This window comes from Syngnathus scovelli, chromosome 11, assembly GCF_024217435.2.
Source record: "Syngnathus scovelli strain Florida chromosome 11, RoL_Ssco_1.2, whole genome shotgun sequence".
Taxonomy (NCBI): domain Eukaryota; kingdom Metazoa; phylum Chordata; class Actinopteri; order Syngnathiformes; family Syngnathidae; genus Syngnathus; species Syngnathus scovelli.
In genome coordinates this window covers 3,951,234-3,977,472 of record NC_090857.1, presented here as the reverse complement: position 1 = coordinate 3,977,472, position 26,239 = coordinate 3,951,234, and the positions used below count along the sequence as shown (strand labels likewise).

At 43.1% G+C, this 26,239-nt stretch overlaps 3 protein-coding genes and 1 long non-coding RNA gene across 8 annotated transcripts in view; 3 read left to right on the top strand and 1 right to left on the bottom strand.

The window, feature by feature from the left end:
- Positions 1-894: 894 nt before the first annotated feature.
- LOC137840728 (uncharacterized) lies at positions 895-2,591 on the top strand. The gene is made up of 4 exons (XR_011087670.1): positions 895-1,053; positions 1,469-1,611; positions 1,916-2,009; positions 2,194-2,591. It is a non-coding gene; the product is annotated as an uncharacterized lncRNA (long non-coding RNA).
- A 1,882-nt stretch (positions 2,592-4,473) lies between these two features.
- cyld2 (cylindromatosis (turban tumor syndrome) 2) lies at positions 4,474-8,976 on the top strand. Its single transcript, XM_049733527.2, has 14 exons — positions 4,474-4,751; positions 4,822-5,285; positions 5,569-5,698; positions 5,920-6,149; positions 6,231-6,399; positions 6,574-6,706; positions 6,850-6,954; positions 7,059-7,138; positions 7,232-7,298; positions 7,375-7,507; positions 7,580-7,688; positions 7,775-7,893; positions 7,973-8,177; positions 8,397-8,976. Exons 2-14 carry the CDS (start codon positions 4,857-4,859, stop codon positions 8,600-8,602), a joined length of 2,115 nt encoding a protein of 704 aa, XP_049589484.1. The 5' UTR covers positions 4,474-4,751; positions 4,822-4,856; the 3' UTR covers positions 8,603-8,976.
- Positions 8,977-10,162: 1,186 nt separating this feature from the next.
- On the top strand, positions 10,163-17,936 carry top1a (DNA topoisomerase Ia). The gene is made up of 21 exons (XM_049733526.1): positions 10,163-10,308; positions 10,776-10,800; positions 12,687-12,771; positions 12,893-12,989; positions 13,117-13,163; positions 13,276-13,368; positions 13,441-13,510; positions 13,641-13,729; positions 13,794-13,909; positions 13,982-14,103; positions 14,191-14,313; positions 14,423-14,610; positions 14,779-14,923; positions 15,104-15,247; positions 15,334-15,519; positions 15,597-15,665; positions 15,818-15,932; positions 16,042-16,169; positions 16,285-16,379; positions 16,458-16,607; positions 16,688-17,936. The coding sequence occupies exons 1-21, from the start codon at positions 10,276-10,278 to the stop codon at positions 16,788-16,790; spliced, it is 2,223 nt and encodes a 740-aa protein (XP_049589483.1). The 5' UTR covers positions 10,163-10,275; the 3' UTR covers positions 16,791-17,936.
- Positions 17,937-19,724: 1,788 nt separating this feature from the next.
- The window catches only part of zhx3a (zinc fingers and homeoboxes 3a), a 37,917-nt gene continuing 31,402 nt past the window's right edge, over positions 19,725-26,239 (bottom strand). For all 5 annotated transcript variants that reach the window (XM_049733520.1, XM_049733519.2, XM_049733522.2 and 2 more), the window contains exons 2-3: positions 21,840-24,641; positions 19,725-21,253 (exon numbers count right to left, since the gene is read on the bottom strand). In XM_049733520.1, the coding sequence (XP_049589477.1) occupies positions 21,220-21,253; positions 21,840-24,487 (2,682 nt within the window). In that variant the 5' untranslated portion in view covers positions 24,488-24,641 and the 3' untranslated portion in view covers positions 19,725-21,219. The remainder of the gene's footprint in view (positions 21,254-21,839; positions 24,642-26,239) is intronic.

The following is a 26,239-nucleotide window of genomic DNA, read 5'->3' as shown; positions in this document are numbered from 1 at the left end:
AAATTCGGGTGGTAAGAGTGTTAAAGAACAATGAAGTTGATTCCACTATTGATTCTTTCATGCGGGTCTTCATTTCCTATTCATGCATACTCCTATCAGCGTCATTTGAAGCATGCTTCGGGCATTAAACTGTTTTTGTGAACTTCTTGCCACGAGTACTAATGAAGTAGAGCGGTAGTTTACTCGATATGATCAAATTTGTCTCACTTTATAACTGTAAACAAAGAAACCACTTGACCCTCATGTGAAGCACATGTCTAAGTGGGGGGGGGTGGGGGGTGGGGGGGTGACCCAAATAGAATTCTTTTTCGTAGAGCAGAAGCGCCCCCTAACGGACAAAAGTGATTTTGTTGCTTATGTCAACTGTAAGACGCGGAATTCCCCATAATTATATGACGTTACTTCTGAGATAGGTTCCAGCACGCCCGCGACCTTTGCAGGATAGGCGGTTCGGGTGATGAATGAATTAATCAATCAACTCCTCTGATGAGTTTATTCTGCTGCGTGAAACTATTGTTTTCATAAAGATTTTAGGAATAAAGTTTAAATCATAGTCAGTGAAAAACAACTGAATCATGCATATCTCTTCAATGCACATATGTTGCAGTAATGGTTTTATAAAGAGGTGTTTTTGTTAGTGTGCTTGCAGAGTGGAAGTTTAGTTTACACGACTGCCTCCCAAGGAGTGTCTGAAAAAAGGCCAATGACTGAGTCACGTACGTTTAAATAAATTGTTTACATTTTTTTTCTTCAATCACTGTGTGGGTTCGAAGCTAGAGTGGAGGCATATGGACAGGCGGGTGCTTATTTTGAGTGGCTCTATCCAACTGTGCGGGGCGGATTTGCGAACTCTGATTGGTGGTTTCTCGTCATAGGCGGAGTCATAGGTTTACATACTGGTTTCTCATTGGTCGAGCATTTGAAAAAGAATCGAAAACGTCACATAAATCGTGAACGTTATTTTAAAAAACCCAAAACAAAACAATAAAAACAGAAACCAAACGCCGTTATTTACTGTATGACAGTGAGTCGAACCGAGAAACTTTAACCCAGGTAAGAATCTTATCTGTAGATATATTGTCTAATTTAAACTATATTCGTACAGAGATTTGTAGCTATGATATGTACAGCGAGTAATATGCCTATTGTTCGTTATTCCTGATCGAAGTTTATCCGACCCGACAAAATATTCATTTATGTAATGATTGACGTCACGATAGAATTCATATGTTTCAAACATGTACGGTATTCAAAGCTCCATTTTGCACAATTGACATTAACAATGGATGGGCTGGGCATCATTATTCAAAACACTTACCGCTCGATCTTGAATGGGCCTTCCTAGTCAGCTGACCAAACATTTTTTGGGTCATATGACAAACTTTCAAACTCTAAAGGAGGATCAATTAATCGGTATGCGACCATGAACGCATATGTTAATCATTTGTATTATTCTCTTTGGTTAAAGACAAATACATCAGAGAGAAGCAGTAATGCTGAGAAAACTCGCTCGTCTGCTTTTTGGGGGAGAGAACTCAGAGAAGGACGCCCCTGAGGAAGTCAAGTCCAAAGAAGTGCTGGAAGAGGAATGGCTTGTAGTTAGTCGTCAAGGTTGGTTGTGCATCCACTGTGCAGTTTGGTTGAACCCGCAAGGAACTGTGCAATTTATACAAATAGAAAAAAACAACAGCAACAATAAAATAATGTAATGACCAAGGGAATTCCCCACTATTGTGCATTGTGTGTTTAAGCCAAAAGAATGACATATTTGCAGTACATTTTAGGAAATAAATAAATAAAATGTCTTGTTGACTAAGCAATAACATTGAATATATATTTCATTAAAAAAATCACTTGCTGATTCTACTTTATGAAGATATTGTTCAGCGACATAAACCCTCAATTGTCTCCACAGAAGGCAGTTCTGCTGATATCCCCAATATGGAGGCCTCCGCCATATTATCAGACTCTGCTCCCATTGTAACAACTATTCCCAAACTAGAAACAAGGTAAACTACTGTAAATAATTAATAATAATACAGGCTGCATGTTGTCTTTGAATATCAAGAATCAAATTTTGTCAAATTAAAAATTTAAACTTAAGAGTAATTATAGAACTAGTCCATCTTCATGTTAAACCTTATTTTGAAGCCTGTTGAATTATAGTTTGTGTTTTTTTTTTTTTCTTTTCAGTTTAACAGCTCCAGCCAGTGACCAGTCCACAATTGAAAGCAAAAAAATGGCCATCTCAGCATTACTTTCTCCTCCTAAAGTCCTGCACAAGGACATAAAGTCAACCTGTATGCAAAAATCCAGCACATCCCACCACCCCATGTCCCGAAACACTATGCAGCGACACAATCGTGTTCGGCATGGATTCCAGCATCATTCCTTCCCACTTCAACAACCGTCACATCGCAACCACAGTCACTAAAATGCTGCAAGGGCAACTAGTAACGCATTCAGCATGCACTATTTTCATGGATGCAAATATCCATCCAAATTGTAGCTGTAAAAGGTTTGATATGTTCTACTATTTTTTTACTTGCATGTATTTGACTAAGCACAGCAATAAAATACAACACAGTGCATTACCCGTCTATGTTTCTTTAATTATTCCCTCATTGGTTGGAAGGCAACGATAGCAGCCGTGTTTTTCTACAAAGTGTAGCTCAAATATAGGCAGGAGCAAGGCAACACCTGCATAGCTGCACCTACAATAAACTTTTGACAGATAGATGTTGGTGACCATGGAAGTCTCACCTGATGCCGAAGTTAACAGTGAATCTAAAATTAATTACCAGAGATTTGATGCGTCTCAATTGACTGACAATTCCAAGCCAGGTGAGTTTCACTGTGATTCAAATGAAGAGCATGTAGATCAGGAGGTATTGCGCTGATCTTGCGATTTGCCAAGCCTCCAAGAACATACCATTGGAGCAAGTGGCCTCTGGTTGGCCTCAGGTCTGTGACGATGATATCAACTATAACAAAGCAAAGATAAGATTCAGTGACAAAACACTTGTACATTGGTACATTGCTTCTGTCACCTGCGCCATCGGGGTGACTACTGACGTCCGTTTTTCTTATCTCAATAGTGAAACCGAATCCTACCTTTTAAAAGACCTGTGATACCCACAGCCGATTTAACAAATGCTAACTGTTGAGATTTGCCTCATGCATTTAATTCTTGTCCAATTGAACCGATCTGCAGCCCCGTTTCCAGATGAGAGGATGGAACTTGCAACTGGCCACAGAGACGAAAGGCAGAAAATGATTGTCTTTGGAAAGGTGAGGAACAACAATGTGATTAAGAAATGGACAATTCCTTTAGAAACAAATCTCAGGTTCTCTTGACCATCAACTTCAAATAAAAATGTCCATACGCTAAACTTGTGATATATATGCCGTGCATTTTGAAGACGACTTGTTACATGTTAGAAAAACGTCTATGCATTTGAAAGTTGAAGGAAAGTACACCTAAAAGCAGGTTTTTTTTGGTCCCTTTTCTTTTGTGCATGTGCGCTGAGGAGCGCCAAACCTATTATGTAAAGTTGATGTTCAGTCAAGATAATGTCATACTTGCATACCAGCTGTGTCAGGGAGGGACGTGTCACATGAGCAGAGTGAGGACAAACATGTCACTCCAAATATCAATTAGTGGCAAAAAATAGTTGTGTCTGTTCATGCTAAGTTTCCAGAAGTTGCGTAATGTCTTCATTGTCAAATTCCGATCGCTAAATGTTGCATAATTCAAAATATCACTTTTAGTTGAGCAGATGACCAAGTCAAAATGATCAGCCTACAATAAAAATGCAAAACATAAATGTATTTCCTTTATATTATCATTATTTAAGTTACTATTATTATTACTATTTAATATTGTGTATTCTTTATTTCCTTTTCAGGATAACTGTCCATGAGCCCTGGACTTCAGCTCAATGTCATCTTGTAGCGTTAAAATTTCATTCGCCACAACAGATGAATTTAGGCGTTTCAATTTTTGATGCACTTGTAATCCACCTAAGCATCACCTAAGCACACTGACAGATGAAGCAAACACACTTAGAATATCACATAGTGAAAAAAAAAAAAAAATTGGAGGCCAGCGACGCAGTAAGGTGACCAGGTTAGCGGAGTTTAACGCGCATGCGTAGGGTGCCAAACGTTCAGACATCAGATTGGCTGCCCTGTATGTCAATCAAAAGACAAACATATAATGCAGATGGATAACAGCCTGCTATTCATCTCCTACTTTATAAAGTCATGCAATCTATCCACACTTCCTTCGTGATCACGTATTGTATTGGGCATTACAATTTCAGAAATTATCAATACTGTAACCGTTACAATATTGATAATTTCTGAAATTGTAACATAATGGTGGGGAGTCTAGTAAATCCCTACTGGTCTAAGAAAACTTCTGCAATTAAATATGGCATGGCCGAACTTATTACGCCACCAGACTCAGGCAAAAATTCATTCTCCTTATCTAATCGTTGCTGCAGTCACGCACTGTCATTGAAATGCGTCCCCGTGAGTGCACGCACTTTGTGTTAAGGGCGGAGATGAAATGCCGAGGCAAGTGGGCGTGACCGCGCAAAAGAGACTCTCACTCACTTAAATACCTCGTCAAAAAGTGCAATTGAACATCTGCGATGATTTCGAATTTGAAATAGACAAATAGTCTCTGACTTGTCGTTGAGTTCTTGGCGGGTGGCGGCGCGTCTCTCTCCCGAAGGAAAATCTAGGTGAGTGTTTGTTATGACAACATTGCTGCGAAACAAATGAGAGCGTAAAGATGTTTTCCCGTGTCAACAGATTTACTGTGTAAAACGCCTGCTAGACTTACTTCAATGGAGACCATCCCGTTGTTAAAAGAAAAGTTCTTCATCGTCACACGCGGGAAGTCGTGGAAAGGCTTCTACCGAGGATGCATTGGTCGGGTGGAATCGGAGACGCAACGCGGGGAGCTGATGGGGCTTCTCTACTCCGGGGGGTCAAACGGACCCAAGAAGGGAGGCGTCGTGCAGAAGGAGGACACCTACCCCCTGAGCCGCCACCAAGCTCAGCTCCTGTTCTTCATCCCCTCCGTGAACAAACGCCTGGAACTGCTGTGCAACCCGCAGCTGTTCTCGGCCATCTGTGAGCTGACTGTGGATGACCTGGTGGTGGTGAAGCACAAGAAGGGCCATCAACCGGGAGTGGTGAAGAACCTGATGCAGATTGGGAAAAAGGAAAACAAAGACGATCTGCAGATGCTGGGATTTGAAGTGGAATTTGTGGTAGGAGCATTTCACTCCAGGATAATTGTTGACTTAACCTCAGATGACGCTTGTGATAATAAACCTTAAGTGAGCATTAAGGCGCCTCAAGCTAATATTTGCGTAGGTGTTGACTTGTCGTACAGCATGCACTCTATAAACCCGTCACGGGAAAAGTTGATAGTCAAACAATTAACTTCGGAAACTTTAAACTATCATTAGGGCTTAATAGAGCATTTGGAGCAACTATGCACTTCGCTTTTGTCTGTTTTTCACAATCTGCTTTTGTCTGCCTGTCCTCTAGGACAATGCTCCTGCTTTACTATCCAAAAAGCCTGCTCAAATGCCCCTGTTCAGTGCTGCAGACATTATCCAGGTGTTCCCATCTTACTCCATCCCCATGGGACTCAACTCTAATCCTGGCCAACATGGTGGTATGTATGTGGTCCATGTTGTGCTAATAGAAAATGTGCTGTAGTCGCAAAACGAGTCCAGTTGCTTTGGAATGCAGAAAAGTGGAGTCATCACATGGCTTGGCGTGCTTTCAAAGTTGTCTGCATAGTATTCCGAACATACTGTCAACAACATGTCACAAGATTAAAGATACTATATGTCGTGTGACTTTTTAACCCGGACCCTCCCTACCTTCTTACAGGCACGAACAAAAAGGTGCTGCGCATCAACTCCATGCCAATTCTTAAATCTCATGGACAAATGAAAGAAAAACGTACAGAGCAGAGAAGCAGCAGCAACACATCATGTGCACCTTTGGAGGTGGGGTCCATGGTGGAGGTTGTGTCCAACACAGGGGTCACGGTTTATGGGGTTGTGAGGTGGCTGGGTGTCCTTGAAGGAAAAACCTCCGAATGGGCTGGACTCGAATTGGTGAGTCTGAAGATTCGCATGAAAGGTTTTTAACTAGCTTTGTGAATATTTGCAAATGATTTGGTCTGTTTTGTGCATCAGGACTACGATGTGAACGGTTGTTCTGATGGGACTTACAAAGGCCAGCGATTTTTCACTTGCAAAATTAGCAGGGCTTTATTTGTCCCTGTTGCTAAATGCAACCCCGATAGCAGGTTTGTCTGCTCCTCCATAGCAAGTGACACCAACAGCCAAGCGGAAATACCTCCAGGTAATTGCTGAATGCAATGGAACCTTAACCTTTTAGTAATTAACATTCTGCACCACCTTTAACAATCGACCTGGATTGCTAAATAAAGGTTGTTTTCAAAGTACTAAACGTGTCGCTATTAACATTTATTGCATCACTGGAAAAGAAAAAAAAAGTGTTTTTTGTGTGCTCTAGTTCCTCCATATGTGGACTCTGAGGAGTATGTGGCACCCATTGCTGAATCGGAGGTCATGTCTTTGTTAGTGGGAAGAATGAAAGGGATCCAAGGCCACATCAACTCCTGTTATCTGGACGCCACACTTTTCAGGTAGAACCAGTTCAGAATCACCACCCACCACAACAGCTGACTGAAGTGGTGCTGTCATGTAACGTGACTTTTCGTCTTGAAAATTGTCATGCGACTAACGAGTTAAGTGCATCCAGATAAAAGCTGTTGTTTTCTTTCTGCAGTTTGTTCAGTTCCTCCGTGACCCTGGATAATATCTGCCGTTGGCCTGCAGACACTGTGCAGCCGATTGTTTCTACACTGAGAAAAATAGTCAACCGTTTACGCAGGTATTGCTTTCCTAAAATCCAGACGACATTGTTTTTTTTCCTCATATTCCTCCGTTTTCTCACTAACATGGCATTTTCCTTGCTCTCAAACACTTTTCTTGCAGACAAGGCTTCGTGCCTGCTGCGAGTGTGATGAATTTCCGCAATCAGCTTGGCTGCGACACATTTCGAACAGATGAAAAAGGTCCAAGTCCTTTTCCTATAAGGCGTTGTTGCTCAAAAGCATGAATGATGTCAAGCCTCTTATTTATCGATTTCATTTGTGTTCTCATTGCAGACCCAGAGGAATTCATCACAATTCTCTTCCAGAAGGTTCTTGGGATTGAGCCGCTGCTTAAACTCAGGTAGGACCTTGGATGGTCTAGTTTTCAATATCTCCTTTGTATGGCTGATAAATCACAAAGTACACATTTCTACCAGGTCGAGAAGTGAAAGTTATCAAGGGGCTTACACATTCCAGATCTTTCTGGAAAAGGAGCAAATGGCACAGATACCCACCGTGCAACAGCTGATGGACACTTCCTGCCTGTCATCCGATGTCAAGTTTGAAGAGGTATGACAAACAAAAAAATATGTCACTGTTTCATCCTTTTAATTCTAATATCCTACTTGACCTGTTCTCTAGATGCCATCCTGTCTGATAGTTCAGATGCCAAGGTTTGGAAACAAATTTAAAATGTTCTCTCACATCATTCCATCCATGGAGCTGGACATCGCCGACCTACTTTACAACTGTAAGGAACCTACACTATCGTAAATAAAAAAATTTTAAAAAAATAAAAAATTCGTCTTCTTAAATGATCTCTGCATGTTCCCACAGCGCCCAGGCAATGTTTTATCTGTGGGGAACTGGCAGAGCACGAGTGTCTCCAGTGTCTACCAGATCAAAAACTGCATCCAGGAAGAATTAAACAATACTGCACAACCTGCAACACACAGGCAAGACAAATTTAAAAACGTAACGCCCAAGTATTAAACACAACATTTTAATTTATTTTGGTGCTTCTTTGTTTTGAAGGTGCACAGGCATCCCTCACGCCTGGGGCATAGCCCAAAACCTTTGGCGGTTCCAGCTGAGGTAGCCACAGCTTCCCCTGCAGCTCGGCACACCTTGCAGCTCTTTGCCGTGCTTTGCATTCACACCAGTCACTATGTGGCCTTTGTTAAATACGGTTCTGACCCACACTCCTGGCTCTTCTTTGACAGCATGGCAGACAGATGCGGTAAGGATGATTCATCATTTTTTTTTTCTTTTTTTTCTAGCTAGGCAATGACATAATACCTCGCAAAATGTTTGTGCAAACGCTGACGTGTTTTCAAATGAAACCGTCGCTCGTGACTTATGTTCTGATAAACAAATGCAGATAAGGATGCACTCTGACTTTGTCTCTTCTATCACGTCTCAATCTGAAGTCTAATCTCAACGCTGCTCTTCCTGTCAGGTGATGATCAAAGAGGCTACAACATCCCAGAGATCCGAGCTTGTCCAGAGTTGGGCGACTTTTTGTCCATGTCTGAGGAGGAGCAAGCACGGGCCAACCCTTCGTGTGCTCCCGAGCTTGTACGCAGGCTGCTGTGTGACTCCTACATGTTTTTATACCAGAAGCCAGCAATGACTCTTTCTAGTACAAATCATCAGGGGCCTTAAATGTATGATGACAAGAACAGTGTTCTTGCAAGAATGGCTTAATAATACATTTGCACTTTATCAACCAGATTTTTCATTATTGCATACAGTAGTTAGTGAATTATTTTTTTTTTTTACATACCTTATAATGCAGTAATATTCGGAAGGAAATGCTATGGTAGCTCACTACAATTTTCCTTTCAAACATGAGAGGAGTAAAATGAAGTTTTTTTTAATTAGACATTTCTATTGCTTTATTTTATTGTTTTCCTTTTGTCATGAATACTGGGTATTTGTGGTAAGATTTAGAATGTCACATGTAAATGCTTTTATGCCTTTTCTTTCTATTTCATGCAATAAATCTATTCAAGCACTTGGGGTAGACCTAAAAGGTAGCTGGAGCCACCTTGACCTCCTTCATATTTTGTCTCAAGTGGAATGGAAAAAGTACAAATATGGTCAGATTGTGTGCACTGTAAACAGCTGCACAGTGTGTTATTTTGATGTGTGGAAACATTGCGGTTTCAAACTTTCGAATTCTATTTGGACTGGTTTTGATTTATCAAATCATTTAATTCGATAAAATGTCAGTGCACATTTTGATACACCCACCCTCCCCCACATAAGTTTTTGTTGTTATTGTAATTAGTTAGTTACTAGGGTGCATAATGCACATTGTCACTCGTTTAGCAATATATTAAGTAATAGTTGCGTTTTTATGTAAAGTACCCGTTTATCAATGTCCAAAATCACATGGGAAGCGAGTGTAAATGTTTAGTGTAACTTTGTGAATTTTAGCGCCCTCTTTTGGATGGAAATGGGTTTGCCAACTCAGCATTACTTCAGTAAACTAAGACGCGTCATCTTATTCTGGCTGCTCACAGGTTAACCAAAACACGCTTTAGGCACAATTTTAATCATCATTGAACTTAGAGAATGTAAGAAAGTTGCTTTAATGCGTGAGAATACAAACGTATTGCAGTTTTACAAATAACACATGCGTCTATCAAATATGTTTAGAATAACATAGCGGCAAATATGGGGGGGTTAATATGTTAACATGACCCATAGAGCAGCTTGGACGTTGCTGCTGTTGTTGAAAGAGCTTTTGGTTAAGAAAATTTCTGTCAGTTAACATAGTGCAACACATGGCCAGTGACCTTTACGTTCTCTACGTTGCACATCAACTGTAGTCTGAAACTCCTGAGTTGTTATTTGAGATCTAGCGCTGAAGGCTCCCAAGGTTACCGAGGGCAGGTTGGCCTGCCTTGCATTCTCTGGCCTACATTCTGGTCACCTCCATGTTTGAAGTCATAGCACAACACCATTCCAAGGACTAGAGGATATCATTTAAATGGGGGTCATTATAATACAATAAACTAATGTTTGGACATAGTGAATATTTTTGTGAACAATCTGTTCAACTATTTTCTATATGTCGCCATGCATCCAGCTGGTTTTGCGGTTTCAACCAAACTCAGCCTGGGAATGTTGAGTAAAAAGCAACACGTTCCTCCAAAGGAGGAGCTACAGTTGCGAACCATTTAAATCAGGCGCATGCGCTCTGTGGTTCATTTGGGACTTAGGTCTTGCACAAGCCAGCCCTTTCTTCATTCTGCTTGCCGCTGCTCGCCGGTGTGTGGTTGCCCCCTCACGTTTGTCATTTTTATTTTTTGTCAATTACCGCTTAGGAAATGAGTGGGGACCATTCCCACAACGAGGACCAGGTAACGCGGAGTACATTTTATGACGCCCCCGTCAATATTCAGCACGTACATGCCTGCTGGCTTTGCATTTGTTTGGTTTGACAGGATAACTTGGCTAACTGTGAATAGTGGATGCTAATGCGCCTTGGCCGAGTGTCTTCTTTAAGTCTTCTCGTTTTATTAATGATAATAACGTGTTGACAACTTGTATCCTTCATTTGTTACTGATGACACGGCAGTTATCGCTTAGTCTTCATGTGTTTGGATGCATACTTAAATGGAGTGCCGAAAGGCTGCTGGTAATGTGTGACGTTAGCATCTCGCTCGAGCCGCTAAGCCATATTACCAGCCAGCGTAGCACATTAGCTCACCTAGCTAAGAAGCTAAGATAGTGTCGATTGGCCATCCAGCAAGTTCAAAGTTAGTTAGCCGCCGGCTGGTTAGCTTCTACGAAATGTAACCCATGTCTGTTTTCTAATATATTTCAGAATGACTGTGGCTCTCGGATAAACGGTAAGCGTGTTTCGATTCTAATATAGATCACGATCAAAATGCCCTTTCTTTCATTTGTACATATCTTCGGTGATACATTACAACATGAGATTAGTTTAGAGCAGAGGACAGAAATGGCGTCCAGAGACTAAGTCCTCTCTTTCACTCACAAGCGTCTATTGTTCAAAAGGGAGGTCTCGCTACAGCTCTTTGAAAAACAATATAGCCACTTGGAATGCCTATTTGGACAGATCTAGAGGAGTTTTATCGATTTCCCGTGTTCTCTGAAGCCGTCGCTCACGTTAACCGGGCGAATTTCCCACCTGAAAGTGAGGGTTTGGGGGTTGAGGACTTAGTCTCTGCGCCATTTTCTTTTTCGGCGCAGCGGCCTGACTACTGCGAGTGCGAGCTGAACCCAAGCTCACCGCCTCTACATGGCCGAGAGGACGCCTCATCTCGCCTCCACAACGCTTCACTCGGGAAAATGATGTGATAGGCGATAGCAACGTTCTTATTTACGACACCCGACACCGTAATTAGTGTTTCCACCACTGGGGGGGTAACATTTTCATCGCCCAAGAGAAAGTAACTTTTGACAGCGCCATGCTTCGGGCAGCATTTAACTTGACATAAAGTAGCAACTAGGGGTTTTAACCTATACAATTTCAAACCGTTTGGTTTTCATTGTATTGTAAGGCCCTAAGTACAACCAATATGAGTAATGACTAGGTGATTGTATGTTTTGCAAAACTGACACTTGGCACACAATATTTTTTGGGGACGGGGCAATGACTCGTGTTGCCAATAATGTAATCAATTAAAACCTTATTAATCAAGATATAAAAACACGTTGAGTCCAAGTGCTTTGTTTTAAGGTTGAAGTGTGTACCAAACAATACAATGTAGTAAAAGGATACATGAAGGAAAATAAGTCTGTAGCCTTCTCTTTAGTTTATATGATAACCATTCAGTTATTACATTGCTCCCAATTATTTTGGATAATTCATTTCTGTAGTTCTCCTCGAAAGCAGACTGTAGAATCACACAAAACCTATTTTCTGACAATACTAACCACGCCAGAATTATAATTTGAGTCTTTGGCAATGTCAGTTTAAAATAATGCCATTTGTTGAATAAAAGGATGGGAATGAAAACATGTAATAATACAACAGATTCATCAATTTGTGAAAATAGTTGCTGCCATTTCCACGCAACTTTGAGAATCAGTTTAGACAAAACCATCCGCTATAGCGAGTGTGACCCACTCCTCGCTGTCTGCTTTTATTAATCCACGATAGTAAAAGCATGTCTGCCTCGGTTTATCTTTCTTAACTGAAAAGTAGAGCCAAAGGAGAAAAGTGCTCTTTTGCACGTCGTGACATGTCATCATTTCACATTATCTTAAATATGCCACGAAGGGGCGGGGTTACTGTGAGCTTGTTGTCTTATTGATTTGAAGTGATTACTTTTGTTCCTCTGATCCCTGATGGCCCAGTGGTTAGGATGCGGGCCTTTCGCCTCCGCGGCCTGGGTTCGATTCCCGATCAGGGAACCATATGCAGCCATAGCGGCACGTGTCAGTGTCTCCCTTCTGCCGGTTCCAAGCCCGCGTAAATGCAGAGGGTTGCGTCAGGAAAGGCATCCGGCGTAAAAACTGAGCCAAAAACTTCTCATGCGAACCATCTAGAAAAAACAAAAACAATGGGTATTTCGCTGTGGCGCCGCCTTCGGGGAAAAGCCAACCAACTTTTGTTCCCTTGAGAAAATACTTGCCAGAATGAAGCAGGTTTTGTGGTCATACACAACTGATACAACATTGAACCTGCACATCTTAAGGGGATATACAAAAACTGAAACCTTATTTTGGTTGCCTCTGTCCTCACACTGTCCTTTTTTTTGTCTTGTAGACTCCCACAAGCATAAGTATAAAGAACACAAACACAAGGACCACAAGAAGGATAAAGAACGGGAGAAACTAAAGCATGGCAATGGGTATAACGTGCTTCTTCCAATTTGCAAAGTGCACACCTCCCTGACTCGGCTGTTGCCCAAATCATTTTGTTCCGCTCAAGCTGACCTCTACATATGTGTTTTTCATTTCTTGGTGCATCAGTGAGCACTCGTCTGAAAAAAAACATCGAGATAAGGAGAAGATGAAGCACAAGGATGGAAGCACAGACAAATTTAAAGACAAGCACAAGGAGAAAAAGGTGAGCTCCAAATAACGCATGCTCGGTAGCTGGCATACTACCTAAATATTTTCTTACACACCAAGTAGTAATAATACAAGTTTTGAACCAAATGACTTTTAAGTCACAAACTTGTTTGTCTTTACAGATGAAAATTGTTGATGGTAAAATCAAAAAGGAGAATGGATTCGCCAGGTATGTCTGCTTGGGTTCCGTTTTAAGGGATTCCCTGTGATACGCGGGGCGGCCCATACGTCGACAAACCGTGCGGAGAAATCACAGAATGACGGTCTTGCCGCTTTTTCAGCCCGCCACATGTGAAGTGTGAGCCTGACGATGATTTTTACCAATCGCCGAGACACGACAAGTCTCTAAAGAGAGAGCGGGATGATGACGAAGAGTGAGTGGCCAAGAAACATATTTCAAACACGTCATGTTCGGTCATGTAACTTTTTTCGTGTTCATGTTTCAGTTACGATTTTAAACCCAAGAAAGTAAAGACAGAAAACGATAGGAAGGACAAGAAAAGGAAAGCGATTGAGGCAAGTGAAGTACATGATATGGGGCTTTTTTAAATCAGTGAAAGACTTTGACTGTGTCAAGCTATCTCAACTACATGTGAATCGCAGCTTGGGTTGGGCCAACTTGCTTCCTTTTCTCTTCCTGTTTTAGGACATCAAGCCTAAAAAGACGAATAAAAAAGGAGAAACTGTTGATGGAAAAAAGAAAGCAAAAAAGGAACCAGAAGAGAAGTGGAAATGGTGAATATAAGTAGATTTAGTTGCATACTTTTATATGTTGATTATATTTTGCTACTGTTCCCAGGTGGGAAGAGGAGAGATACACGGACGGTGTCAAGTGGAAATTTCTGGAACACAAAGGACCGGTGTTTGCGCCACCGTACGAGCCACTCCCCAGCAAAGTCAACTTCTACTACGATGGTAAGAAACGGACGGCACGTTTTTATAACTGTGCATCCACCTGGCCGGTCACCACATCATTTCATCTTTAAGGTAAGCCGATGAAGCTCAGCCCAGAGGCAGAAGAGGTAGCCACATTCTTTGCCAAAATGCTGGACCATGAGTACACCACAAAGGACATCTTTCGAAAAAACTTTTTTAAAGATTGGCGCAAAGTAGGTGGAAAAAGAAACCAAGTCATTTAGCACCTTGTTTCTCCAATTTTTCTTAATAGGATGATTTTTTTTTCTTCCCTAATTCAGGAAATGACCACAGATGAAAAGGCTAAGATCTCAGACTTGAAAAAGTGCAACTTCGCTGAGATGTCGGACTACTTCAAGGCTCAGACTGAAGCCAGAAAGGCCATGTCCAAGGAAGAGAAATTGGTAAACACTAACTGTTTGCAAAACCAAAATGTTAACCTTTCCTAACACAATTTTTTTAAATTTATTGTACTCACGGCATTGATGAATGAACTTGTTTTCCCCTTAATAGAAAATAAAGGCGGAGAACGAGCGCCTCTTGCAGGAATACGGCTTCTGCATCATGGACAACCACAGGGAACGCATTGCTAACTTCCGCATTGAGCCGCCCGGCCTGTTCCGTGGTCGCGGGGACCATCCCAAGATGGGCATGCTAAAACGCCGGATCCGACCCAAAGACATCATCATCAACTGCAGCAAGTTAGTGCTTCTCCTCTATGCTGTCGAGCCTTTTTTTGGGCAGCAACACGCTCAAGTGCAGTCACCCTGTACATGTTTCAAGGAATATATGTATTCTCGATTAAAACATGTCTAAGGATTGCACGGTAACGTTCTCAATTTCCTGTATGAATCTAATAATTCGCGCAGGGACTCCAAGCACCCGCAGCCTCCTCCAGGCACAAAGTGGAAAGAGGTCCGTCATGATAACAAGGTGACTTGGTTGGTGTCGTGGACTGAGAACATCCAAGGCTCCATCAAGTACATCATGTTGAACCCCAGCTCAAGGATTAAGGTAGGCTACAACCTGAGTTGCATTACCTCGATTGATCATATCACCTCAAATGGTTGGAACTGTGATAAGTTGTTGAGAAAAGTAGAAATCTGAGAAGACCAAGGGAGCTGAACAACGGAATGGTTCAAACATTTGAATCGTTTCATATGTCATAAGTCTTGTTCATTTCTTTGTGGGCAGGGAGAGAAGGACTGGCAAAAGTATGAAACGGCCCGCAGGCTCAAGAAATGCGTGGACCGCATCAGGACGCAATATCGCGACGATTGGAAGTCCAAGGAGATGAGAATTCGACAGAGGGCCGTGGCTCTTTACTTCATTGACAAGGTGAGCTCCAGCGCGGCCTCGTATGAAGCGCTCGGCGGGAATGCGACGTGAACGCCGGCCGACTTGCTCTCTCTCGTGTGCCGCAGCTGGCTCTGAGAGCTGGAAACGAGAAAGAGGAAGGAGAGACTGCCGACACAGTAGGCTGCTGCTCCCTCAGAGTGGAACACCTCAAACTCTATCCCGAGAACGACGGTCAAGAGTACGTAGTGGAATTTGACTTCCTGGGTAAAGATTCCATCCGATATTACAACAAAGTCCCTGTGGAAAAAAGGGTGAGAGTTGGCACGCCCAAGGAAGAAACTGCCTCAGCAAAAACTTAGGATCATGGCTGTTGTTGTTTCTCTTGCAGGTTTTTAAAAATCTTCAGTTGTTCATGGAAAACAAAGAGCCAGATGACGACTTGTTTGATCGCCTGAATGTAAGTTCCTTGAAGTTCAACCTCACAACACGACCTGAATTAAACTGGCTACATTAGATATTTCAACTGCCACTGTACCGCTCGTTCAACATAGAGGAATGTATTTGGAATGTTGGCATCTTGTTCACGCTGTTCCAATTTCGTTTTGGCAGACTTCGATTCTCAACAAGCACCTTCAGGAGCTGATGGACGGTCTGACGGCCAAAGTTTTCCGTACATACAATGCATCAATCACCTTGCAACAACAGCTCAAAGAGCTCACAAATGGTACGCCGTCGTTGGAGAGTCTCACCTGAAAAATTCAAACCACATCCATGACGGGAAAGCATCTGTCTTTGCCACTGACAAATCAACGCTGTTGCTGTTTTGTCTCTAGTGGATGAGAATGTTCCAGCCAAAATCCTGTCCTACAACAGGGCCAACAGAGCTGTGGCCATCCTATGTAACCACCAGAGGGCGCCACCTAAGACGTTTGAGAAGTCCATGCAGAACCTGCAGACTAAGGTGGTTTTGCTTTTTTTGCCTCGAAATGATCGATCACATGATCCTGTATCTGTGACAAGAACGTGGAAGCATGAGACCATTCTCTTACCGAATTGTCTCCTTTTATTGAGCTCAGATCGAAGCTAAAAGGGACCAGCTGTCGGACGCCAAACGAGAGCTGAAGAGCGCCAAGGCCGATGCCAAAGTACGGAGGGATGAAAAATCCAAGAAGTGAGTGGACTTTAGATGCGCTGCACACGTTTGCTTGCGTCAGTCCGGCTCATGTAATGACGGGCGTCGACCGCGCAGGGCCGTGGAGACCAAGAAGAAGGCCGTCCAGAGGATAGAAGAGCAGCTGATGAAGCTGGAAGTGCAGGCCACCGATCGCGAAGAGAACAAGCAAATTGCGCTCGGCACTTCCAAGCTCAACTATCTTGACCCTCGGATCTCTGTGGCTTGGTGAGTGACTTTATTTGGTTTCCTCGCCAAATTCTTAAATTGTTCATGTCCAGCCCGCTAATGTTGTTTTCCCTCGTCAGGTGTAAGAAGTGGGGTATTCCCGTTGAGAAGATCTACAACAAAACCCAGCGCGAGAAGTTCGCCTGGGCCATCGACATGGCAGACGAAGACTTTGAATTTTAAATTCCAGGTTGTGGTTTTAACGCTACTTTTTAATCGGATACTTGTTTTTACTATAATGATTTTTTTCTCGATGGACTGACCCGATAAGGTTTTGGCAGGAAAAAAAAAAGATGAGGCCACATTTGAGTGGTAGTCTAAACATCTGATCTGCGATCAGGCATCAAGCTGAACTGAGCATCAAGGCATAGTGCCAGTAGTTGGATGACCCCCCACCCCACCCCTTCACATTTTTCTCCCTGTGACGATGCCTGAACTTTGAACTCTGTGGTCCTATTGCTTGTGTATGAAGCAAAAAAAGAGAGAAAAAATGCTTTTTATCATTGTATCTTCATTCACTGTTTTTATTTTAGCCCCTTTGTGTATTATGAATGCATCTATATTTTGATAAAGTCAAATCAAATGAATTCCTTAATACCACCCACAAGCCTTTTGAGGACAAGGACAAATGTGAGTTTGGCGTGTGAGTGAGCGAGCGAGCGTGCGTATGTTTTAGAGGCCCCCGACCTTAAAAGCTGTCTGTTTTAGGGTGATTATTTTAAACTGGACTATTTAAAATGGTGTTTAGCATGTGGATATGTGGGAAGTGGGCTAGCTTTTGGGGGTTGGAGGAACACTGCAACCATGTTAACTTTTACTTAAGCAAGCAGAATGTGAATATGTTTTACAGCCTCTCAATCAGGGACTTTTATTTTCAGTGTAAATGTGAATCAGTCATATTGATCCTGTCACTTGCAAGTCCACCTCCCCTGAAGCTGCTACTCTGCCCCCTAAAGTCTACATTTGGGTTGAACTTAATTTGTTTTTAAGAAAAAGAAACCCCCTGCCCTGTTACTTGAACTCAATGTATTTAAGTCTGTAAAAGGAAAAGTATTTCTCATTGGAGAAAAGCGTGTGAGGGATATCAACTTTGCCAAAAAATAATCAATCTGTTACGATTTTAGCTAGTTGACTGTATAATTGAGGTGAAAGCAATGTAACATTTTAATGTGAATTCATTTTATTCCACTCATGATAGGAAAGTTGATGTAAGTAGTTGTTAAGTCAACATCCTATTCCTGTTTGACCTTTTGTCCTAGCATTTGATCATGTTAAGTTGTATGCTCATCGTAGGTTAAGAAAATAAATAAAACCCCACACATCAAACCATCTCTTTCCTTCCTTGTGTATTCTGTGTGCATTTCAGCAGGTCTCGTCTGACCTTTGGCGACTTAAAATTATCGAATAATGCTGCTCAACACTCCAAATTCAATTTGTACATAAAAATCAATACATGGTCATTTGAAAAAAAGTCTTACCATACATGGGCTTTTTTTTATTTTATTTTTTTTAAATAAACTATACTTGGTAATTTTTTGACAAATAAGGCTCACTATATGTGGCCTTTTTTTAAAGCCTTACCATACATGTTTTGGTTGTTTTTTTTTAACTTAAAAAAAGCCTTATTATACATCAGGGGGGTCAAACTCATTTTTTTCGCGTGCCGCATTGTAGTCATAGCTTCTTTCGGAGGGCCATTACGACTGTCAACCCAAATAAATGTATGAGCACCTCATTATATACAGTCAAAGCTACAAAACAAACTGACAAATAACTCATTTTCAAATCAAATGAGTTGTTTGAACCCTTAACTCTAGCTTCCAGGGGTGTCAACCGCCAGTCCTCGAGGGCCGCGTTCCAATATGGTTTCCAAGTTACCCTCGTTAAACACACCTGAGTGAAAAGATCAGTTCATTTTCACGTTCTGCAGGAGCCCAACTTTTCACGCAGGTGCACTTAACGAGGGACTCTTGGGGGCCGCGTTCCAATATGTTTTCCAAGTTACCTTCGTTAAACACACCTGAGTGAAAAGATCAGTTCATTTTCTTCTGCAGGAGCCCAACTTTTCACGCAGGTGCACTTAACGAGGGACTTTTGGGGGCCGCGTTCCAATATGTTTTCCAAGTTACCTTCGTTAAACACACCTGAGTGAAAAGATCAGTTCATTTTCACGCTCTGCAGGAGCCTAACTTTTCACACAGGTGCACTTAACGAGGCAATCTTGGAAAACATATTGGAATGTGACACCCCTGCCTCATACAGTAAAAGCTACAAAATAAACTGACATAACTCGTTTTCAAATCAGACGAGTAAAAACTGGTCAAATATTTTTTTTAAAAATAGATAAAAAAAATAGATTATTAAAAGTGAAGAGAATTATCAATTGTAGTAATGACACTCGAATTTGATGCACAATTTGTCTTAGCATAAAATGATGTGGCCTTGAGTTTGACACCTGTGTTTAACATGGTCATTTCCCCCCTCAAAAGCCTTAGTTTACATTAATCTTTTAACTAAAAGAGCCTTACTATACAATTTAATAATTATAGGGTGATGGCTGTGAAGCGTTTAAGCAGTTGAATACTTTCAATACGTTTCACTTATGTGACATCTGCAGGAAGAAACATGCACGTTTTTAATCAGTCTTCACTTCATAATTAAACACAATAGTATCCACCGATCAAACACACATTTCTTCCACGCAGCAAGGAGGATGTAAGTGAACTTACCAGCTGTCTGTTGAGATCTTTTTTTTCTTTGTGGTTCTTTGTATTTGCTCTGCATTCCGTGCTGCAGTGATATTAAAATTTGTGAACTGAACTTTGAACTCGTTCACGTAGAAAATGCACTTTCCCAACACTGCACCGCGTCGTTGTCTACCAAACAAAACAATCCCAAGCCAATCCCATTTTGGCTTGAAGTAAAAAAGAAGAAGAAAAAAATGGAACCGGGCCGAGTTTCCGTTTTCCGCCAGTTTTAAGCCAGTGTCAATATTTCGCCAGCAGGTGGCGCGCCAAGCAATGCATAGTCAGTTCAAACGTATCCCGCAGCTTTTTTTGGCATCGCTTCACTCTCGCCGCAAGGTGGGCTGTGGAACAAATAACTTAACACTGCTGATTGGTGAGTATTCAGTTTATTCTGTAAAGATTCAGAGAAAGTGTAGAAAGGATGATACAACAGTGCTTTATGATCAGGCTATTTCATAAAAGTTCTTTTTTTTTTTTTGTAAGCGATCATTACACCGTAAGTCCAGATTTTATTTATCTCAAACCAAAATAAATTTGTAACATTCGACACAAGTGCATACACTGCTGGTAGGAGATGAACCTCCAATTTCACTTTGGATGGTATAGCACCGTTCTTAGCTATTAGCAGCTTGACAAGGATGCAGCTTAATAGGATATCCATGTAGTGACTGTATGTTTATATAAACAAGAAAATTCCGAAGAGAATTTCTCCCCATTTGGCTCTCTAGCTAGCTCCAGATCTCACTCTGTCAGTGTCAAAAGATCCAATTGGTAATTTAGCTTTCAAAAGACAATTGGCCAGTCACAAGATTTGATACAATATTACAGTTACAGCTCATATTAAAACATCTCCAAAGTGTACAGAAAGCAGCACACGATTTTTCACAGATAGAGACCAACAGCGATCCTTGATGCACTGGCTTTTTTTTTTTTTTTTTTTTCCCCCTCTCTGCTTTTTTTTTTTCTTGAATTTTTACAGAAAGCGCAGTAGCTGGAAAGCGAGCTGATGCGACAAACAGGCCATAAACACATAGACAGAGCTGAGTAAGGCAACGTTAGCGTGACAGGCTTGTCTCTGTTCAGCTTGCAAGGGCTTTGTAGGTTATTGATCGGGGCAAAGCTGTCAATACCTTTGCAGTGGGGCAGTGGGATTTTGAGCATTGCTGTCTTCATTAGTGCATTGTTATAGTCTCTTGCGTGTAGCCGAACCACAAAGTGATCACCAACATTGATACAGGTCTAAATAAAACATGTTTGATTGCATCTGGACTTACAGTGACTAGAAAAGTAAAGAGAATCGGAACAAAAAAAGCAAAAAAAAACGTAAAAGTCAAGGCAGTGCTGAAGTACTGGTTGCTAAAAAAGTAAAAAATATCACAAAGCCAACAATAACATTTCTTTGACACATCTTTTGTCCATTCAGTCAGTACAACCCCGTTTTTATAGTGCAGTTTCGATCATATACTGTATATAGATTTCCGGCGCTGACCCCAAAACATTATCTCTCGGCCTTATCCCGTCCTATTTTTGTTCATTCAAGTCAGTTTTCCAGTCAGTGTGCGTCTTCTCTTTCTTTTCTTTGATCCCTCACACTGACCTCATTGTGCACCCTCCCCACACGACCACAAAGAAGCATGAAAGGCTGAAACATCACAGGACTGAAGAAGGTGAGAAGTTCTTTCTTCTGACATGGGAGGAAGTGATGGCAGATGGAGGAGGAAGAGGATGGGAGAAGGAGAAGGAGAAGGGGGGTGGGGGGTATTCACAGTTACAGTCAGAGTCTTACAGTCCAGCTACAATCACATTTGCTGTCATTACAAACACTCATTTCGGGAGCGAACCAGCCTTGTACGCCGGCGACTTCATCACACCTCCAGCAGCTCCATCCTCAGGCGATCCCTAAACAGGAGCAAACAAACAGGTGAGGCTCTGATCCCGAGGTTAGGAGCGTGTCACCCCACTGCACACAATTGTTATGATTTATTCACACGTATTAGCACGCACTCTCAAATCTATAATTCAATGGGCTAGACTTCTGCGTAACCTAAAAATAGCTCCTTTTTTTTTTTTTTTAGCTCAGACCCTTGATTGGCCCGATGTAGCATGACTGAATGACTAGAGGCCTCCATACGCCTCAAACAAGGTGTGTTATTGCTCTATCTATAGGATGGATGGATGGATGGATGGATGGATGGATGGATGGATGGATGGATGGATGGATGGATGGATGGATGGATGGATGGATGGATGGATGGATGGATGGATGGATGGATGGATGGATGGATGGATGGATGGATGGATGGATGGATGGATGGATGGATGGATGGATGGATGGATGGATGGATGGATGGATGGATGGATGGATGGATGGATGGATGGATGGATGGATGGTGGATTGCTTGCTTGCTTAATTGATTGATTGATGGATTCTTGAATGTTGTCAATGAGTAATTTTGATAAAGTTCTAGCATTTCGTTGGACTGACCTGGTCTGATTGGCATCATTGGGTTGTTCAATAATTGGCTGAGTGGCAGTTAGCTGCTGCTGCTGCTGTTGCTGCTGCTGCTGCTGACGGTCTCTTTCCGGCCAGGCGTCCTTCAAGACTCCTGGCTGTGCGGATGTCTCAGCTCTGATGAGCTCGCCGCTTCCCTCGGCCGCCATCAGCGCGTGCAGCGGCGAGTTGAAATCCTGCCATCGAAGCCGCTGGTCAGTGTTTATTTCGCCTTCTCCTTGGAGGGCTTTGTTCACGTCAAGATGTTTCTGTTTGGCAGCCGTCTGCTGCTTCATCTGCAGCGTGGCTTGGAGGTCTCCCCTGCCGCCGGCCTCCTCTGCATCTACAGCCGGCTGCAGATAGCTCTCCAGCCACTTGAGCTGCCCGTTCTTGTGACTGTAGCGGCTGTCGCTGAACCAGCGCACCACCTCGGACTTGGGCAGGCCCGTCCGTACGCTCAGCTCCTCGTACTGCTGACTGTTGGGCCAGCGTGCGCTGGAGAAAGCCTGGCGGAGGATGCGCAGCTGCTGGGCGTTCTTGTTGGCCCAGGGGGGTGAGAAGGACCCTTCGGCGATCTCCGACCTGTGTTCTTGATGCGCAGTCTCGGAGGCGCTCTCGCTTTCGTTCATTTTCAGCCTCTTGAAGTTGATTTTGATGGGTTCAATTTTTTGCTCCGAGCGACTTCTGTTTCCGGTAAAATGGTCGTCGTCCTTGATGAGTTGCTGCAAGATTGACATGCCTTTGATGCTTAACTCCCTGCTGCGTTTGCCGTCGTCCGCGGCGGCCGAGCTGCTTTGCGTGATGACGGCGGTGCTGGTGGTGCTTTGAGTCGGGGAAGTGCTGGCGTGATTCAGGTGGGGAGCGCCATCTTTGGCGGCGGGCTGCTCATTGCTAATACTGCTGTCGCTGCTCTGATTGATGCGCCGCTGCTCGTCCTTCCTCGAGGTGTCAGCCTGCTCTTGAGGACCCATGGCGGCGGCGCTGTTATGATTGTTGTGATTGGTGTTGCTGGTGTTTTCCACGACGCCGTGACTATTGAAGCCTTCCGGTGCCGTCACTAAACTGTTGCGTGTCTTGTCGTTGGGGGTAGTGGCAACATAGTGCAAATCGTTATTGCTAACTTTGGAGGAGCAGGCAGCGAAGCTGGGGATGCCGTCGGCGGGGCTGCTGTTGTTCCCGTTTTTCCAGGAAGCATTCTCAGCACTAGGAGCGCCGCTGGAATAGCCGGCCATGCTGCTGCTGCTACTGCTGCAAGTGCTGCTGCTACTGCTGCTGCGACACGCCGCCTCCGCCCCGTGGCCGCTCTTCTCCGGCTCGCCGGCTTGCTGAATAGTCCTGGGCATCGTCCTGACCAGGGACGGAACCTTCTGAGCGAGGAGCGGAGTGGAGTAGGAGAGCCTCGTCACCTGGGGGTTGCTTGACATGCTGGCCTGCTTGGCGATGGCTCCAATGGGCCTGGCTCTCACTCCGCCATAGGGGACTTCAGCCATGGTGAAGTTTGGTCCTCTGGAACCCGAAGGGGCCGTTACGGTGTGGTGAGTAACAATGTGATTGACATGACGCTGTGTGGCAGCTTGCTTTTGGGGTGCTCTGCCCTGGAACACCGTGTTGAACATCTTCCTCCTGGCCTCTTCTATTTCCTCCGGAGACCAGCTTATGCCCTGTTTGAGTCTTTGGGCAGTGAACCACAGTTTGATTTGCTCTTCGGGGAACTCCGACACCACCGTCAGGTAGCAGAGCTCAGCTTTGGTCGGGTAAGGGAACTTGCCAAAGGATGTCTTTAGAAAGCTGCTGGTGTCCATGGCGGCATCGTAGGTGGGGATGCTGCTGAGGGGGATCATCACCTTTGGAAGGTCTTTATTGGAATCCGAGCAAGGCGGGGAGTACAGGGAGGGAATGTGCTGGTGAAAGACTTGGTTGGACATCGTCGTCGCGGTCACGTGACCGACGGCTGTCCTCGGCATAGCTTGGGCGCCAGAAAGACTGAGAGCCCCGTTTTGGAGTTCAGGCACATTTGTCAGCATGCTGGGCTCTGCATCGTTCCCACTGACTTTCTTCAATACTTCCACGGTGTGAGATACTACAATCTTTTTGTGCTCTCCCTTGGCTCTCATCATCTTGGCAATGGGGGTTTTGCTGAGGGAGATCCCGGATTCCCGGTAGTGGTCGCCGTTGTCGGTGAAGAGGCTTTGCTCCACTGTGGTGAGGCCGTCCCTCTTGTTGACGCTCAGCGAGGCGGTCGTCGAGCCCTCCATGATCTTCGGATGAGTGTTGGCGTTATGCAGAGCCAGAGCCTCGAAGCGAACGACCGAGACGGCGCAGTTCAGGCAGTAGAAAGTGGGCTGGGCCCTAAAGTCCAGGTGGTAGTTGTGCATGTGATCCAAAAAGTAGTTCAAATCTCTGGACTCGAAAGAGCACGGGGGACAGGCGTACGTGCCTCCTTTCTGCACCTCGCTGCTGCACCCGGATTTGGATGAGTTGTGAGAGACGTGGCCAGACTCTTCTCCGGAGATGCTGAGGATGCCGTCTTCCGGGATCGTGGGTAGGAGTTCTGGCAGCGAGCCCAGGAAAATTTCCTCGCGCACATGTTTGGATTTGGATGGTATCATGCAGGGTACGGTGGATTTCCTCTTGCTGGCCATGGCGTAGCTTTGTGGAGATGGGAAAGTGAGTGATTGATTGTCCGGTCGGATGCAGAGGGCGGGCGGAGTTTCGTGTCATGGATCAGCCACAGTGTTGCTTCATGCTTTCAGCTGCCGCGGGACCCTTGTCCAACTTTAAAAGCTCCCAGGGAACCTGTGAGGGGCAAAAAAGACATATCGCATGAGCCCACCAGTCAGACTTGTGCTAATTGTCCAAAAAGACAAAGTGGGTGACCGAGTCTCAGGACGTGGTGTGCAAACAATGGATGTGTGGAAGCTAACATGAAGCGTAATAAGTGTAGGTGGAAATACAGTGTGAATGTAGGTGGTGTTGCTCCACAATTGCACCACTCGAGTAACACACTTGCAGAGCTTTTTTATTTTTGCTCCAAATAAAACCGGCTTATGTGAGCACAATTTGCAACCACAGGTCGCCGTGGTAAAGTAGATATATTTTATAGTTCCCGGTTTGAAAAGCTATTGATAGCATCAAAGCACTTATTGATGATTCGAAATAGCCTCGTGTCAGACTTGTCTTTAAAAAAGTGTTTTTGAAATGCATGTGACTATACAAAGACAACAACAATTAAACAAGGAGGTGTGAGAGCAAGACACACACACAACGAGGATCATTACCACCTGTCAGTGTTCTGTTGATTTTTTTCGATTTTCAAAATACTGTCTTGCTGTCACTTTTCATCAATTAAAAAAAAAAAAAGACCATGCAAATCAACATCGTGACAATGTCTCATGCTTGCCATATTTGTTGTTTTCCTTGACTGCTGCCTAAGGTTTAACTCTAGCTAATCATTAATGGCATGCGTCCACGGAATTATTTTTAGCAGCGCTTCATAATAGAAACAAAGAAAAGAGTAATTAAACTGTAGGCTCGCACGCCGACTATAGCCAAGGTGCATAGCGAGCAATGTGATTTGCGGGAGGATATTTGTTGCCAGACGCCACCTGGTTCCCACAAGCAAGGAGTTATTATCAGTGAATAAATATTAGCCGCACACTTCCTCAGGGATTTTCAACCTATTGAGTGGGGTGTATTTTCCCCAGTCTCTTGATTGATCGTGGGATGTGTATCCCACCTTTCCAGCTGTTTTACATTGTCTGCAGGCAGAAATATACAAAAATATGCGCGCTGGCTTTGTCTCTGGAAGCCGTGACTTTTCATTTCATTTTTAAGAGGGAAGTTGGCACTGAAAAAGATATACCGGATATTTCGAAACCTGTATACACACACACACAGAGAATAATTAAACTACAATTTAAAAGTTCCAGCATTCGGCTGGGTGTCATCTGAAAGTCTATTTAGTTAACTGCTTCCACATTCTTGTGAGACGGGAAAAAAATAAAATAAATTAAAAAAAATAAAATAAAAATAAATAAATAAATAAAATAAACAAATATATTATATACACATACATACACACACATATATATATATACACACACACGCACACACAATATAATATGTAAAATAATATGTATATCGAATGGGTGTCATCCTAAAAGAAAAGAGTATTTATTTTTGTGACACGCAATATACACTCGACACTTCGTTACATTTACATCAGCACCATCTGGATATTATATGATATTCTTTCTATTCATGCTTTGTTTTTATTAACATTTAATTCTAGTTTATGGCTGTGATTTTAGTTTGCAGTGGTGTACAACTGCCCATAATAACCTTTTATTGTTTGAATTTACATTTGGCTTGACAAATTGGAAAATATGAGAGCG

Bases quoted from the DNA above. Each gene is read 5' to 3' on its own strand.
- cyld2 (XM_049733527.2), top strand. From the start codon at position 4,857: ATGGAGACCATCCCGTTGTTAAAAGAAAAGTTCTTCATCGTCACACGC. The intron at 6,150-6,230 runs GTGAGTCTGAAG...TTTGTGCATCAG, and splicing joins AATGGGCTGGACTCGAATTG to GACTACGATGTGAACGGTTG. The intron at 8,178-8,396 runs GTAAGGATGATT...TCTTCCTGTCAG, and splicing joins CAGCATGGCAGACAGATGCG to GTGATGATCAAAGAGGCTAC.
- top1a (XM_049733526.1), top strand. From the start codon at position 10,276: ATGAGTGGGGACCATTCCCACAACGAGGACCAG. The intron at 14,611-14,778 runs GTTAGTGCTTCT...TAATTCGCGCAG, and splicing joins ATCATCATCAACTGCAGCAA to GGACTCCAAGCACCCGCAGC. The intron at 15,933-16,041 runs GTACGCCGTCGT...TTTTGTCTCTAG, and splicing joins GCTCAAAGAGCTCACAAATG to TGGATGAGAATGTTCCAGCC.